Source organism: Stigmatopora argus, chromosome 1 (genome assembly GCF_051989625.1).
Source record: "Stigmatopora argus isolate UIUO_Sarg chromosome 1, RoL_Sarg_1.0, whole genome shotgun sequence".
Classification (NCBI taxonomy): Eukaryota; Metazoa; Chordata; class Actinopteri; order Syngnathiformes; family Syngnathidae; genus Stigmatopora; species Stigmatopora argus.
Genome location: NC_135387.1, coordinates 28781410 through 28798733, shown reverse-complemented (window position 1 = coordinate 28798733; position 17324 = coordinate 28781410). Strand labels below are relative to the sequence as shown.

General features: G+C 39.7%; 1 protein-coding gene across 2 annotated transcripts in view; it reads right to left on the bottom strand.

Annotated features, from left to right (window-relative positions):
- Positions 1–17324, bottom strand: part of LOC144085564 (plexin-A1-like) — a 242470-nt gene that overhangs the window by 101864 nt on the left and 123282 nt on the right. For both annotated transcript variants that reach the window (XM_077614962.1, XM_077614972.1), the window contains exon 5: positions 14127–14258. In XM_077614962.1, coding sequence (XP_077471088.1) covers positions 14127–14258 — 132 coding nt within the window. The remainder of the gene's footprint in view (positions 1–14126; positions 14259–17324) is intronic.

Sequence of the window (17324 nt, the reverse complement as noted above, 5' to 3'; positions counted from 1 at the left end):
TCTCCTCGGGCATGCGTGGGTTTCATCCGGGTACTACGGTTTCAAACTATGCATGCTAGGCTTAGCGCATTAGCCTCACAGTTCTGGGGTCCCGGGTTCAAATCCAGGTTGGTCCAACTATGTGGAGTTTGCATCGTTTTCCCCGGGCCTGCGTGGGTTTTATCCGGGTACTCCGGTTTCAAAATATGCATGCTAGGCTTAGCGAATTAGCCTCACAGTTCTGGGGTCCCGGGTTCAAATCCAGGTTGGTCCACCTGTGTGGAGTTTGCATGTTCTCCCCGGGCCTGCGTGGGTTTTATCCGGGTACTCTGGTTTCAAATATGCATGCTAGGCTTAGCGCATTACCCTCACAGTTCTGGGGTCCCGGGTTCAAATCCAGGTCGGTCCACCTGTGTGGATTTTGCATGTTCTCCCCGGCCCTCATGGGTTTTATCCGGGTACTCCGGTTTCAAAATATGCATGCTAGCTGGTTGAATGCTCTAAATTGCTCCTAGATACAAGTGATTGGTTGTTTGTCTTCTCGTGCCCTGCGATTGGCTGGCCACCGATTCAGGGTGTCCCCCACCTTTGGCCCGAAGTCAGTAGGGATAGGCTCCAGCACCCCCCACGACCCTAATGAGGATGAAGCGGTTCAGAAAATGAGAGAAGATGATAAGTAATAAATAAATTAGTCAACACAACAAAAAACAAACAGATAAATAATCAATTCATTTTCTGAACGGAGTCAGGGTCAGCTGGGATAGGCTCCAGCACCCCCCGGGTCACCCTTCAAAGGATAAAGCAGTTCAGAAACGGAAAAATCTGACCGCACAGACCAGGACGAAGCGAGTTCAGACCTCTGTTAAACAATTTTTAAAAAATTCTCAACAAGAATCCAAAGCAAAATTGTCATTTTTTGGACAAAAAAATGCTCCATTTTCCCAAATACCGTATCATGCCATTCCAAATAACATCCATTCCCAGCCTTAACAAAAAAAACATATCTCAACTAAATGCCACTAATGCATCTTTCGGTACAATAACAATAGCTTACAGCAGATTTCTAGTGACCCACAGCTGATAACTATTATAATACAACCATTATCAACATGTAGCTTTACTCAGTACACCAAATAACACCAGATTACTGTCATTACTTGGCGCCTGGTAAAATACTGTGTTAGCAAAGAGAGTGGGAAAGAGCATTGCAAAAAAAAAAAAGGAAAAAAAGCACCGTAACAAAGAAAGAAAATGGAATTTACAGGTTTAGCGGCTAGCTGGTGGATGATGAAATGCTTCTTTCATTGTCTTTGAGACAGCACATAATAAGATAGGAAAGCGTTAGCCTAGCGTCGTACGGGGTAAATATAAACCACCGTTGTTAAATCAAATATGGCATTTCCATCTCAGGCCTAATTTGCTACAGCAAAGATATTCATTTGTGGATGGCAGAAGACGGGAAGTGGAAAGAAAATGAGGTTTAAAATGCGGATAGAAAGTTCGGCATCGCTAGCGCGAGAAACTAGCTTGAGATCCGGGATAATTATTTCAACTACAAAACAGTTTATGAGCCTCTCTTGTTTGGTTTATGTTTTGGAGGGAGGATGAAAATATGCCACATCTCACGGCTCGCTCGATGTTAGCGAGCCATGCGGTCCACATTTAGCTTGAGCTATAATTGCCCGTTTGCCCAAACAACAAACTAACGAATGGCTTCTCTAATGTGAGCCCAGCACTGACAATTTTATATGGACACAAACACAATCGAGATTTAAAAATGCAGGAAAAAAAGAACTAAAAGTGAGAAATGTTCGTGTTGTTGTTCGGTAAAAGCCGATTGGATTTGCTCACGGAAAACATGGTCATTTAATCCACTTTTGTATTTAATAGGGTGTTTTTTTGGTCTTTTCTGGCGTGGATTTTAATGCAAAAGGTAAATTATTAAAGAAATAAACTTGAAAAATTCTAATAATTATGGGTGATGTGGAAATAAATATGGGAAAAAATATAGGTAATGCAATAATGGAATTAAAATAGATGAATATAAAAATGAGGGTCATGAGTACAAAATTGACCGTATCTTCCGGACTATAAATCGCACAGGAATACTCAACTTATTTACATGTTTTTCTCTTTCTGATGCAGACAGCTTGTTATGTTGTTTCCTTTTAGGCCAGGGGTGTCAGACTCGGGTTGGTTCGCGGGCCGCGTTAACGTCAACTCGATTTCATGTGGGCCGGACCATTTTAGATATAATATATATATATATTTTTTTATAAATGGATTAAAAGAACTGGATTAAAAACCCTGAATATTCAGTTTTTTATAGCTCTAAAACAATGTTTATTTTAGCTTTTTTTAAATATATTTTTAGATTTTAAAAAATGATTTTTGAACTAAAAATACAGAAAAAAATTGATTAAAAAATGACAATTATTGATTTAAAAGGGGGAAAATCGGGAAATTTTATATACATTTATACTCTTCATTTTAATTTGATCCTAAAACAGAAAGTCGGCACTCATCATTTACTTTGCCGAGCCACACAAAATGATGTGGCGGGCCAGATTTGGCCCCCAGGCCGCCACTTTGACACAGGTGATTTAGGCTATAGTTATCTGAAAAACTGTTATTTTAATGATGCCTATTTAGGATGTTTTTTCCAATTTATTTTAAGTTACTTTGACGTGTTTGTTCTTGGATTGTAACAAAATGAAAACAAAATGCACTCCCAAAATTGCAACTAATACTACATATTATTTTCATCTTAATTTTCTATTTTTTGGCTGGAGCGACTTATAGTCCGAAAAATATGATAAATGAGACGCTGTATTTGACACGGCGTGTTTAGAAGTGGTCTCCTTTCCTTTTTACATTACTTGCGATACATTTGAATTAACATACAAAAAATAGAATACAAAAAGTCTAGTGTAATCTGAGGTTTGGCAAATAACTAAATGACGAAAACAATCAAAAAGAATCTTTTTCTGTGATGATACGTTTAAAAATATCCGCTGGACTTACGAAAGTGCCTGACAAACATAAACTAAATGAGTTTCCCCGATTGTTGCATTTTCTGTTGGTTAGCTTCTTCAATCCGACTATTTGTCTTTTTGTTCTGCTCTCATCACTCTTGTATTTGTCCGGTTACCCCGAAAAACACAGCAAATGAAGTCATTGATCAAAACTAGACATGGGCAAAGACAACCTTGGTGGAGGTAGACAAAGAAGAACAAGCCGTCTTGTGACGCCAGGATCTCTCCATCATTATCCCATTCCGTGCTGACGTCTAATCAAGCATCGGTTACGTACATGTATCAAGACAACGGCGGGAAAAGCTTTGGGATAAACAACGTGCATACGCAAAAATGCGTTCAAACAAAATACAGTGGTATCTCGACATACGAGTGGCGGACATTTGTGTGCATTATTTTCGGAATATTTTGAAGGGAAGACAAAAGCAAACTACCATCTACAGGTTGCATCTGAAATTCAGGGTGGAGGCGGGGCAAAAAGAGCCAACCTGGGAGAAGAAAGGTATCAAAATTTAAAACCAAATTAGTATTAAGTTTAGTGTAAGGTTAGATTAGTGGTCGTGCGTTATCCTATTGTGAGGACATTTGTGTGCATAATTTTGGGAATATTTTGAAGGGAAGACAAGCAATTTGAGATACGAGTAAAATTTCGGGAAAATATTTATCTTGATATACGAGACAAATTTTGATATACGAGCAGACAACGGACGCGAGAGGCTGCTCATAAGAACATCATTGCCACTGTCTTTTTCACCGCAACTCCCTCGTGTAATGTCGTCTCTGGGCGGAGCGTTGCATTTTTTCAGTATTTCTTTTCCCCGTTAGTCAGTGCGAATGGCGTATATACTACTTCTCGTTGGCAAGTGCTTGTGTGCTATCCTATTGTGAGGACATTTGTGTGCATCATTTTGGGAATATTTTGAAGGGAAGACAAACTGAAACAACCCTCGATATTGACTGAAAGTCAGTGTGGAGGCGGGGCGAAAAGAGCCAACCCGGGAGAAGAAAGGTATCAAAATGTCAAACAAAATTAGAATTAAGTTTAGTGTTAGGTTCGAGTAAACGTATTTATGAGTGTGTCTGCTTCATAATCCAAGTTCATTTAAATCACAGTCAGTCTGCAGAAGTTCCCTATCTTGTGGAAGACTTCCTGTGTGTGGTTCCAGTTTTTGTCCAACTTTACGATGTCTTTTTGAGTCTGCATCCGTTTTTGCTACCCCAACCAAGATGGCGCCGTTCAAGTAGCAGCCAATGGCGGTAGCTCCATCCACTCTTGCTCGTTTTGTGTTTTTGCTGTTTTTCTGTCTTAATGATTTGATTTGGTGATTCTTAATGATCACATTTACTTTGATTTGCTTTGTACTTGGTGCTTTTGCTTTGTTGTTCTGTCTAATCACCCTCTTGCTACTGTCACAATGAAATTTCCCAAATACGGGATGAATAAAGTTATCCAATCCAATCCAAATTTGTTTATGGTATGTTACGAGCGCGTTGCCGTGCAAAAAAGTCTCTCTCTCTCTCTGTCCGTCTCTCTCCCCTCCGCGAAATCCGTCTAATTTTAATACTATTAAACACATTTTAGTACTATTAAACCACTAGTTATTTGATACTTTCTTAATAGATGGAAAATTAGAACAAATAAAACATTTTTTCCAATAAATATCCTGTTTTGGGTGTTTTTTCAGAGGTTTGGAACGAATTAATTTGTTTTTAGTTCATTTCAATGGGAAACGTTCGTTTCAGTTACGAGAAAATCGACATACGAGCTCAGTCCCGGAACGAATTAAGCTCGTATGTCGAGGTACCACTGTAGTGTCAAAACTTAAAACGTGCATCAGCCTTGAGGGCCAAGGGTACTTGAAGAAAAATGTCCCTCTCCCTCGTTATTTCTGATGAAAGCCGCCTTTGTTGGCCTTTTTAACCACTTCAAACGTCGACAAAACACCAAAAGATGATTACGTGACGGGTGCCGTTTCCCCCCAGTGCGCTTAATGCTGCCAGAATAAATATGAAACCTCTCAAATGCCTTGACAGGCTTAACCATTTTTCATTGTGCATTACTACACATTGTGAAGTGTCGTCAAATCAATAGACTCGGGTGCATCTTCCGCCCGTTATGTGACTGTCAAGGCATCCCCGCGGAGAAATAGGTGAAATCATTAGCCGCTAGGAGGTCATCTCGTCAATCTGTTTTACAAGAAAAGAGCCACGACCTTTTCTTCTGTGTTAATGAGTTAATGTTGACTGGATATTCCCTATAGAAGCTGGATATAATGTGGATTTATTATAAATTAGGATCTATTTTTAAACGATATAAAATATACATTTGTCCCTGCACCATAAAAAAAATGCAATTATCGTATTTTCTCGCGTATAAGCCGCATCCGCATATAAGCTGCACCCTTAAAATTGCCCTGAAAACGTTAAATTTGCAATTTATTTCGTATAAGACACCCCCTGATTCACAATTTTCACCTCCATATTCATGGTTTTAATAGGGGGGAACAAATGTTTTATTTTGAAGGGAAAATCTTAAGAAAAATCATCACACGTGGTATTTTTGAGATATTGTATAAAACGATTGCTGGATTGAACATTGACAAATTAAAAAAGGAAGTCACGTGAGCAGTACAACCAGGAAGTGGGCCGTAGTGGTCTAGTTTGTCATCCCTAGGTAAGATGGCGGCGCCCTGAACGAGCAATGGCTGGCACAAGTGAGTGTTTTTCACGTTTTATGCAAGATACGTTTTTTTTCTTCTTAAATTTCATTCATAGCATTTTATCTGTTTATCTTTTCTCCATTTTGAAATATAGGACCGTATCGGCCGCATTGTCTTGCATTATGGCGTTCGGTGCATAGCAAGTCTAATTTATGCACATATAAGCCATACCCTCGATTCAGTCATATTTTTTTCGCGACAAATACGGCCTATATGCGAGAAAATACGGTAAATATTACAGTAATATCTTAAGAATGATAAGAAAAGCTCTAACTGTATGTAAAAAATAATTTCGTTAGATGCTTACAGTAACTGTAGTAAAAGTTTAAAATCACTGCATTGGAGTACTTAAGCTGTTGTTATTATATTTATTAATAATAATAATATTATATTTATTATTAATAATAATATATTTATTAATAATAATATTTAATGTATTAATGATAATAATTTATTTATTAATAATTATATTATTACATTTATTATTAATAATAATATATTATTTATTTAAAATAATAATATTTTATTCATTAATAATTATATTATTACATTTATTAATAATAATATTGTTATATTTATCAATAATAATAGAATAATAAAGTTATTAAATTTATTAATAATAACATTCTATTTATTAATAATATTATTATATTTATTATTATTTTTTTATATTTATTAATAATATTATTATATTTATTAATAATATTATTATATTTATTAATAATATGATTTATATGTATGAATAATCATATTATCATATTTATTAATAATATTATTATTATTATTCAGCTGAAAATTTTTAGGCTGCTCGGCAGACGAGTGCTTAGCGCGTCGGCCTCACAGTTCTGGGGTCGAGGGTTCGATCCCACGTGGGTCCCCACTGCGTGGGGTTTGCAGGTTCTCTATGGCCTTACGTGGGTTTTCTCCGGGTACTCCGGTTTCTTCCAACATCCCCAAAACATGCATGCTAGCTAGGCTAGCTGGTTGAACACTCTAGCTTTGATTGGTTCTCTTTTGTCTCACTGTGATTGGCTGGCCACCGATTCAGGGTATCCCCCCGCCGCCTGGTGCCTGAAGTCACCTGGGATACGCTCCAGCACCCCCCGCGACCATTGTGAGGATAAGCAGTACAGAAAATGAGTGAAAGAAAAATACGATGACACCGAATTTACGCGTAGTGTCCAATAACAACATTTAAGACTGAGACGGAAAATGAACAGTAGTCACGAAGCAGTCTTTCTTACGTTATCGTACCGCGTTTGCGTCGTGGAGGGGAGTGACCTCTGGGTCCAATCCAACACTTTTAATTACGTGAGCGAGTGAATATGGGGAAAGGTAAATTGCTCTGTCAAGCTGGGAAATGGGATTTTTTATGTTTGAGCTCTCATCACTTGGCATTTCTATTATTCAACGGAGGCTGGAATGAGGAGGAGCAGGAGGAGGTCGGAGGAGACCAAAAAAGATGATTGGCTATACAGTTAGCGCACATCCAGACACTAAACACTCACTCTTGAGCTACGGGGAAGATTTGAAAAGAGCAATTCCTGCATGTTCACACTGCAGAGAAGTAGATTAAAAGCAATATGATAGAACACCAACGAGGTCTTTAAAAAAAATGAGGCATTCGAATTTCAACTGCTGTCAAGTGAGACTTGATTTCAGGATGTAATGGTAAATTATTCAAAGTAGGATGAATATTCTCAAATATAAATAAAATGTGTATGTCAGAGAAGACTATTCCTGACATTCATTCAGTTTCTGAACCACTCACAAGGTTCGCAGGGGGTGCCGGAGCCTATCCCAGCCAACTATGGGCACCAGGCCGGCGACACCCTGAATCGGTGGTCAGCCAATCAGAGGGCACAAAGATACAAACAACCACCACCATCTTCATCCTTGTTTATGCGGTCTAATTGTTTTCATTTTCTGAACCGCTTTATCCTCTCTAGGGTCGTGGGGGGTGCTGAAGCCTATCCCACCTAATTACAAACACCCTAAATAAGTGGCCAGCCAATCAGAGAACACAAGGATAGAAACAACCACCACCATCTTAATCCTTGTTTAAGTGGTCTATTTTTTTTTTCATTTTCTGAACCGCTTTATCCTCACTAGGGTCGCGGGGGGTGCTGAAGCCTATCCCACCTAATTATAGACACCCTGAATCGGTAGCCAGCCAATCGGAGGGCAAAAGGATACAAAAGACCACCACCATCTTCATCCTTGTTTATGCGGTCTATTTTTTTTTTTTTTTCTGAACTGCTTCATCCTCACTAGGGTCGCGGGGGGTGCTGAAGCCTATCCCACCTAATTACAAACACCCTAAATAAGTGGTCAGCCAATCAGAGGACACAAGGATACAAACAACCACCACCATCTTCATCCTTGTTTATGTCGTCTATTTTTTTTTACTTTCTGAACTGCTTTATCCTCACTAGGGTCACGGGGGGTGCTGAAGCCTATCCCACCTAATTACAGACATCCTGAATCAGTGGCCAGCCAATCGGAGGGCAAAAAGATACAAACAACCACCACCACCATCTTCATCCTGGTTTATGCGGTCTCTTTTTTTTTCATTTTCTGAACCGCTTTATCTTCACTAGGGTCGCGGGGGGTGCTGAAGCCTATCCCACCTAATTACAGACATCCTGAATCAGTGGCCAGCCAATCAGAGGGCACAAGGACACACAACCAATCATAGCTAGGGGCAATTTCGAGTGTTCAACCAGCTAGCCTAGCATGCATGGTTTTGGAATGTGGGAGGAAAGCGGAGTACCCGGAGTAAACCCACGTAAGCCCGGGAAGAACATGAAAACTCCACCCAGTAGGTAATCAAACCTCCGAGATCAAACCCTCGGCCCCAAAACTGCGAGGCTCGCAGACCAACCACTCTCCTAAGTAAGATTTACAAAAAAAATACAAAAAAACATGCTAAATAATAGAGGTTAACTTTTTTTTTATAAATCTGTGAAGTTACTATTTTTATGAAGTGAACTTGCCAATATTCTCCAGGACGCAAACATCTTTGTATCGTGGAAATTTGCTTTCGCATGCAATATGATATGTTAAAAGAGATAAGAGTGACAAATATCAAACAGAGTGTTGTTTACTTGAATAAAGCCAAAATCACCATCTGTTCAAGTGACATTGCAATTCCGCCTCAGCTTTATTTATTTGATCTCAGACGGGATACACGTTTACCAGCGGAGTATAAATGAATAAAATCTACATTTTAATACAACCAAAAGTTTTCATTGATAAGCCTTGGAAAAATTGGGAGCAAAAGTCACTGCTTTAAAAAACAACATATTTTTATAGACGTCGCATACGCTAGCTTCGTGCTGGTCAACATGGCAGCCAACATTAAAAAAAAAGTCAAATGCTAATATCAGTCCGCACGACTCAAGACAGCAAAATTACCCATATGAAGGTAAACAAACATTTACTGGACTTTGCCAGTAAATGTTTGTTTACCGTTTGTGTTCCAGACTAAAAAAAAAATGATTTAATAGCACAGTTCAAAAGCCCGGAGCTCCGAGCGTCTTCAATATCAACAGGCCGGAGAGGCTTCCTTACGCTCCCTTTCATGTTGAATTTATTAAGTAAGAGCGTGAGACCTTTTGCTGTCTGAACCAACTACTGGGAAAACATTCCCAGCCTCCGCTCTCATTTAGCATTGCCAGAAGGAAATGAAGAAATGATGCAAGATCAAGTGCAAATGGAAATGGTGCAAAGGCCTCAAACAATTATCGTATTTTCTCGCCTATAGAGCGCACTTAAAGTGGAAAATATTCTCGATAATGGCCCAATCGGCCGATGTGCCTTGTGTGTGCACTAAATTGACCACTTGACCGCACCATTAGGAATATATTTATTTTGCAAAAGAATGTCGGTTTGACCAATGTCTATTGTAAAGAGATACGCTTAGGAGTACACATTATGTCAATAAAGCACAATAAAAGTAAAATTTGTTCCGGTTGCCTTTTTTCTTCTTCTAATAACATACTCAACATTGCGGTAGTGCTAGCATGGAACATACATTAGCATGCATCTCAACTTGCCTTCTTCGCCTAAGACCCAGGAGGGAGGACCTAATCAAAACTAATCTCTTATATTGTACTTGCACCAAAAGTCCATAGGCTGCTAACCACTTAAGTCACTTTTTGAACCTGACTACTTATGTGACCACTTGTTGATGCCCTATCTATGTTGACGACGTGTCTATTTTGATGCCGTGTCTATGTTGACAGCATGTCTACGTTGACGAGTAGTCTACGTTGACGACTGGTCTATGTCGACGACTTGTCTATGTTGATGACATGTCTATGTTGACGACGTGTCTATGTTGACGACGTGTCTAGGTTAGAACTTTATATCATCCCGTAATCGGGAAATTTCTTGGTTGCAGTAGCAAGACAGATACAAGACACACAAGACATTGTAGACCTAGGTAAAAAAATAAATACCAAAATGCAATGAAAAAAGTTGACGGTCTCATCTACGTTTCCGACTTATCTACGTTTCCGACTTATCTACGTTTCTGACTTATCTCCGTTGACGACTTATCTCTGTTGACGACTTATCTACGTGGACGACTTATCTATGTGGTCGACTTATCTATGTGGATGACTTATCTACGTTGACGACTTATCTACGTTGACGACTTATCTACGTTGACGACTTATCTACGTTGACGACATATCAACGTTGACGACCTATCTACGTTGACGACCTATCTACGTTGACGACCTATCTACGTTGACAACGTCTCTACGTTGAAGCCGTGTCTACGTTGACAACGTCTACGTTTACGCCGTGTCTACGTTGACGCCGTGTCTACGTTGACGCCGTGTCTACGTTGACGCCGTGTCTACGTTGACGCCGTGTCTATGTTGACGCCGTGTCTATGTTGACGCGGTGACTATGTTGACGACATCTCTACGTTGATGCTGTGTCTACGTTGATGCGGTGTCTATGTTGACGACTTATCTATGTCGACGACTAATCTATGTTGACGACTCATCTACGTTGACGACTTATCTACGTTGACGACATATCTACGTTGACGACTTATCTACGTTGAAGACTTATCTACGTTGAAGACTTATCTACGTTGACGACCTATCTACGTCGACGACCTATCTACGTCGACAACCTATCTCCGTTGACGACCTATCTCCGTTGACGACCTATCTCCGTTGACGACCTATCTCCGTTGACGACCTATCTCCGTCGACGACTTATCTCCGTCGACGACTTATCTACGTCGACGACTTATCTACGTTGACGACTTATCTACGTCGACGACTTATCTACGTCGACGACTTATCTATATTGACGACTTATCTATGTTGGCAAAATACAGAATTTTCACCTGCAACTAAAAATACGGTATATTATTCCACTTGCACTCAAATCTCACTTGCTTTCTAAAAATAGTTGTGAATTCTGTAGAGGGAATTGAAATGATGTGCTTCCAAAGGCTATTGTTTGATACTCCTTTGGAAAGAAATGGGAAGGCACACATGCATGTGTAGTAGACAGTACTTCCCACTTAGTATATTGTCTCTTACATGAGCATATCAACTACGGTCCATCTTTCCATGCAAGCATTGCGGATTATACAAGGCTTTTATCTTGTCTTCCCCACAGTGGTAGCACTAACACTTACACAACTATCGCATACATACTGGCGCTCATCAAAAAATAAAACACCCGGCTTTAAATATTTAAAAAAAATGCATTTGCTGGTGCCAAGAGAGACTCACTATGATATAGAAAACAAAAAAAGAGCGGGAACCTATGGGGGCGCTTGAAACTCAAATGACTTGACAGATTCGAACAACCCTGCTGAGCAATGTTAGATCTCATCTCTCTCATTTGATTTTCTGAACTGCTTTATCCTCATTAGGGTCGCGGGAAGAATGATATCACATTTTGGAATGGTTACTGGAAACTGGCAGGCGCTACAGGGCCATAACAGCCAAGACAAACAGACTCAAGGACAGTTTCTTCCCAAGAGCCGTCACCATACTCAACTCCAGTTCTGCACCTAGGAAGACCTAATCATGACTTATTGCTAGCCGCTAGCCACTTTAGTCACCTGGTACCACTTATCCATGTGACTACATATTTCATTATCTATCTGTTTGTTTGTTTGTTGTTGAGTCTGTAGACTAAGTGGTGGTGCGCTGAATTTCTGCAAAATGATGGAACTCATCCTGGACTCATTTGGACTACTTAATTATTTCTTATTTATTGATTTTTATTTTTTATTTATTGTTTATTTATTATTTATTGATTTTTTATTTATTGATTATTTTTTATTGATTATGTATTTATTATTTATTGATTTTTTATTGATTATATATTTATTATTTAATGATTATTTATTATTTATTGATTATTTATTTTGGCAGCCCAGTGTGGGTAAGTGGTTAGAACATTGGCTTCACAGTTCTGGGGTCCCAGGTTCAAATCCAGGTCGTTCCACCTGTGTGGATTTTGCATATTCTCCCTCGGCCTGTGTGGGTTTTCTCCGGGTACTCCGGTTTCCTCCCACATCCCAAAAACATGCATGCTAGGCCATTGGATGCTCTAAATTGCCCCTAGCTATAACTAATTAGTTGTTTGTCTCCGTGCCTTGCAATTGGGCGGCCCCGCCTCTGGCCCGAAGTGAGCTGGGATGGGCTCCGGCACCCCCCCTGCCTATGACCCTTGTTAGGATAAAGCAGTTTAGAAAATATGTGCACTTTGTGTTGAAAACTTGAAATCTCATTATACTTGTATATATAATGACAATAAAAGCAATTGAGTTCAATTCAAATATGAAAAAAATCTAGGTCCTCAAAAAATATCCGCTTATTTGAAGACTTCTTTTTGTATGTTTTTGACCCAGCCAAGTCACTTCCTTGTCCTGCCAATCTTGACAGACGGGCCTAATTCCCCAATCAGTGCAACACTGTCCATTTGTATCAATTACACTTCTCTGTTCTCATCCAGACACATGGAAGTCAATTATGTCTAATCTTTGGCAAATTGCACGGCACTCAAGAGGTGCTTCTATGTGCCGGGAACGTTTCAATGAAGGTTATCACAGTGCGGTCATTTGCTTTTATGAGATAAGAGTCTTGCAGGTAAAGAATGAGAAGGGGGGATACAAAGTAGCACCAGGTAAAGGGTCATACTTAACACATTGATGTGCTACGCAGTGATGATAATGATCTTAATATGCTCGCTCCATTGTGTGTTAATACACTGGCCCCACATTCACGTGTCAGGGATGTAAAAATATGGGTCTATTAATGATCACTAATGATAGTTAACATTGAAATGGAATATAAAGGGATGGTGGACAATGTTTTGGTGTCTCTAAGCCAGTTTGCCATGTTGTTCTGACCACTGTGTATGATTCATATTGAATGGTTATTTGCTCATATGATAATGCTGCAGAGATGCCAAATGAGAAAAATCATATTTTGTAGCTGGTAAAGAGAATTTTTAGGTTTTGGGACCCTTTTTTCTAGTGGTGTTGACCAGCAACACATACAAAATGAAAGCTAAATATTATCTAATGTTTTAATGTTTTTCAAATAGTTTCCTATTTTCACAAGTTAATTCTCGCAAAGAAATACAAAATCAGCTATTTCTTATGCATGCTACTTAACTTAAAAAAAAATTGAACGTTTTGAGAAAGTGCAAAATGCAAAACTTATTTTGAAAGTAACATTGCGTTTCGAAATTAACGGTTATGGTAAGATAAAATGGCCAAAACCTGAAAACTTTCAACATTTTTTTGTTCTTGTGGTAGTTCTGACTAATCACTAGCCAATCATAGTTGGTGAAAGCGATGACGTATCCCTACGCCTGCGAGAAGGCAATGACGTTTCCCTACTCCTGCGACAAGGCATTGTGGTGTTGCCAACTCCAAATCTGATTGTTTAAAGCAACAGTCTTATCGACACTTGTTTAATGCAGCAGAGCCTGCAGAAACGATTGTGAAGGCCTTGAGGCAGATTTCTGACCCTGGCAACAAATAATGGCCGAAATGTGATTGGTTAAATGCTTCAATATGAAAACACACATCTGGAAGCAGTGCAATCAGGGGGGAAAGCAATGAAAGGAAGCTAACAGACAATTTGGAATTATTTCATAAGTATTGATGGACAAAATATAATATATGATTCAGATATTTCTTAGGCCAGCAGAGAAGGCCTTGAAGGCCCTGACGGCCCGCCACTGTGTGAATGTCATGGAATAATCATGATTTAACATCGACACTAACTCTTCAATAAAATAAATGTTCCAGAAACTTTGGTGTAATGAATTTCAAATTATTAAAAAAAATTCGGATGAATCTTCTCGTGCTGTTGTTTAGTTGAAATTGTGTGTTTACCTGTTTATCAGTGAGCGTGTACAAGTATTGGTGATCTGGGCTGAAGAGCAAATCCTTCAGGATAGGACTGCCGTTGTTTACCACGACGTTTTCGTACAGCAAAGGAGGCTGGGAAACCGAGTTGACGAGGATCTAGAAGTCAAAAACAAACAATGTCATTTCTACAGTTTCTACAGAAAAAACGACAACTGCATGTTAAATATTCACCCATCAGTAAGTATTTGAAAACCCGCCCAATGCGTATAAAACTTGTAATTTCCATTCATTTTACAGCAATAACGTTTGGGCGGTTAAATTACCTATGATGAAGTAATTAGTAGAAATATTGAGGTAATTGTTGCCCCTTGCCCAATATACCTAAATTTCTGATACTAACTCCATACTGGAATCAAACCCTCGATCCCAGAACTGCGAGTCCGCCAAGCCAACCACTCGACCACCATGCCGCCTATTCAAAACTATCTCATCTAAATCCATATTCAGAAATATGCAAGACACATAGCAAAATACTGGATTTTAACTGCTGCCTTTTCATTATCATGATTATTTTCTTTTAAAAATAACTTTTGGCTTGTTAGCACAGCAGGTGATCTTGTTCCTTAAGAGAAGAAATCCACTTTGCATAAAAGGCAAGTGCAGGGATAAATCTGCTTTGGGAGGGTTCTCACTGGGCTCTTTTATCCACCCCCTTCCAAAATCTTGAAATTTTACATTACAAAGCAAACTGTCATGTATTTTGTGCTCTCGGTGGGCAACAAAATGGAATCAAACACTTTCCAATCAGCGTGAAACAGTTGCAGAAGTTGAATTGACTTTTAAAGACTGGAAGATTCAAAATATCCACTGGTTTAAGGTTGATCTGAATTTTTTTTTCCATTTATTTAAGGGTCGCGTGGGGTGCTGGATTCTATCCCAGCTAAGGACAGACACCCTGAATCGGCACCCTGCCAATCACAGGGCACAAAGAGACAAACAACCAATCACAGGTAGCTATGGGCAATTTGTATTGTTCAACTAGCTAGCCTAGTATGCATGTTTTTTGGGGGGGTGAGTACCCGGAGAACATACAAACTTCAGACAGTTAAGGACCCACATGAGATCGAACCCCGACTCCAGAACTGTGAGGCCAAAGCGCTAATCACAGGCCGCATGTTTGTTTATTTTTTTTTGAACTACTATTACAGTGAAAACATACAGTTGTGGTCAAAAGTTTACATACACTTGTGAAGAACATAATGTCATGGCTCTCTTGAGTTTCCAGTTATTTTTACAACTCTGATTTTTCTCTGATAGAGTGATTGGAACAGATACTTCTTTGTCACAAAAAACATTCATGAAGTTTGGTTCTTTTATGACTATTATGGGTTAACAGAAACAGTGATCGAATCTGCTGGGTGAAAAATATACATACATCAACACGAATTAGCGATTTTAGTGACTTAGAAAGTTGTGTCAGTGAAATGAGCTTCATAGCATGGTCTCTTAACTTCTTGTGAGTGATTATGAGTGACTACAGCTGGTGACTTCTCTGAGGCCATTTAAATAGGGCTCATTGGATGCAAACGCCCACAAACGCTACAATGGGAAAGTCAAAGGAGCTCAACATGGATCTGAAAAAGCGAATCGTTGACTTGAACAAGTCAGGAAAGTCACTTGGAGCCATTTCAAAGTAGCTGCATGTCCCAAGAGCAACAGTGCAAACAATTGTTTGGAAGTATAAAGTGCATGTTTTTTTGTGACAAAGAAGTATCTGTTCCAATCACTCTATCAGAGAAAATCAGAGTTGTAGAAATAACTGGAAACTCAAGATAGCTAGTGTTCTTCACAAGTGTATGTAAACTTTTGACCACAACTGTATTAGAGAGTGAAAGGTCTGAGTCCCGTGGCATTTTTGTCTCAATAGCACTATGCAATGTACACAGTGAGTAGAAAGTTCTTATTCTGGAAACAAAGTGTGATTGCTATAAATATTTGCAAAAATGAAAAGTGCAAAGTGATGTGGAACTCGGATCGGGCAAGTTGGCCTACAGCTCGGGGCAGAGGGCAGTTGGCGGTGGATGCAGGTCAGCTGGCACACAAGGGCGGGAGAGTGTCACAGGTGAGCCTCCATTTTCCAAAAGCCCCGGGCTTTCTCCTCCCCGTCTGCATCCATTTCCATCCAACTTTTTACTTTTCATATTTCATTTAGTTTGTAACTTTGTTATTTGTTTCATGCACTTCTTTCTTAAGCAAGACTCTTTGGGTGACAATGAGAGACCCCACTATAATTGCTACTACTAGCATTTTCCGCACTGTAAGGCGCACCTTCAATTAATGGCCTATTTCAAAATGTATTTCAGATATAAGGGGCACCGGAGTATAAAACGCAGTAGTAGTGGTGGTAGTATTAGTGGTGGTGGTGGTAGTAGTAGTAGTGGTGATGGTGGTAGTAGTAGTGGTGATGGTGGTAGTAGTAGTGGTGGTGGTGGAGGTGGTAGTAGTAGTGGTGGTGGTGGTGGTGGTGGTAGTAGTGGTAGTAGTGGTGGTGGTGGTGGTGGTGGTAGTAGTAGTGGTGGTGGTGGTGGTAGTAGTAGTAGTGGTGGTGGTGGTGGTAGTAGTAGTGGTGGTGGTAGTAGAAGTAGTGGTGGTGGTAGTAGAAGTAGTGGTGGTGGTAGTAGAAGTAGTGGTGGTGGTAGTAGAAGTAGTGGTGGTGGTAGTAGTAGTAGTGGTGGTGGTAGTAGTAGTAGTGGTGGTAGGAGTAGTAGTAGTGGTGGTAGGAATAGTAGTAGTGGTGGTAGGAATAGTAGTAGTGGTGGTAGGAATAGTAGTAGTGGTGGTAGGAGTAGTAGTAGTAGTGATGGTAGGAGTAGTAGTGGTGGTAGGAGTAGTAGTGGTGGTAGTAGTAGTAGTGGTGGTAGTAGTAGTGGTGGTGGTGGTAGTAGTAGTGGTGGTAGTAGTAGTAGTGGTGGTAGTAGTAGTAGTGGTGGTAGTAGTAGTAGTGGTGGTAGTAGTAGTAGTGGTGGTAGTAGTAGTAGTGGTGGTAGTAGTAGTAGTGGTGGTAGTAGTAGTAGTGGTGGTAGTAGTAGTAGTGGTGGTGGTGGTAGTAGTAGTAGTAGTAGTGGTGGTGGTAGTAGTAGTGGTGGTGGTAGTAGTAGTGGTGGTGGTAGTAGTAGTGGTGGTGGTAGTAGTAGTAGTGGTGGTAGTAGTAGTAGTCTTTGG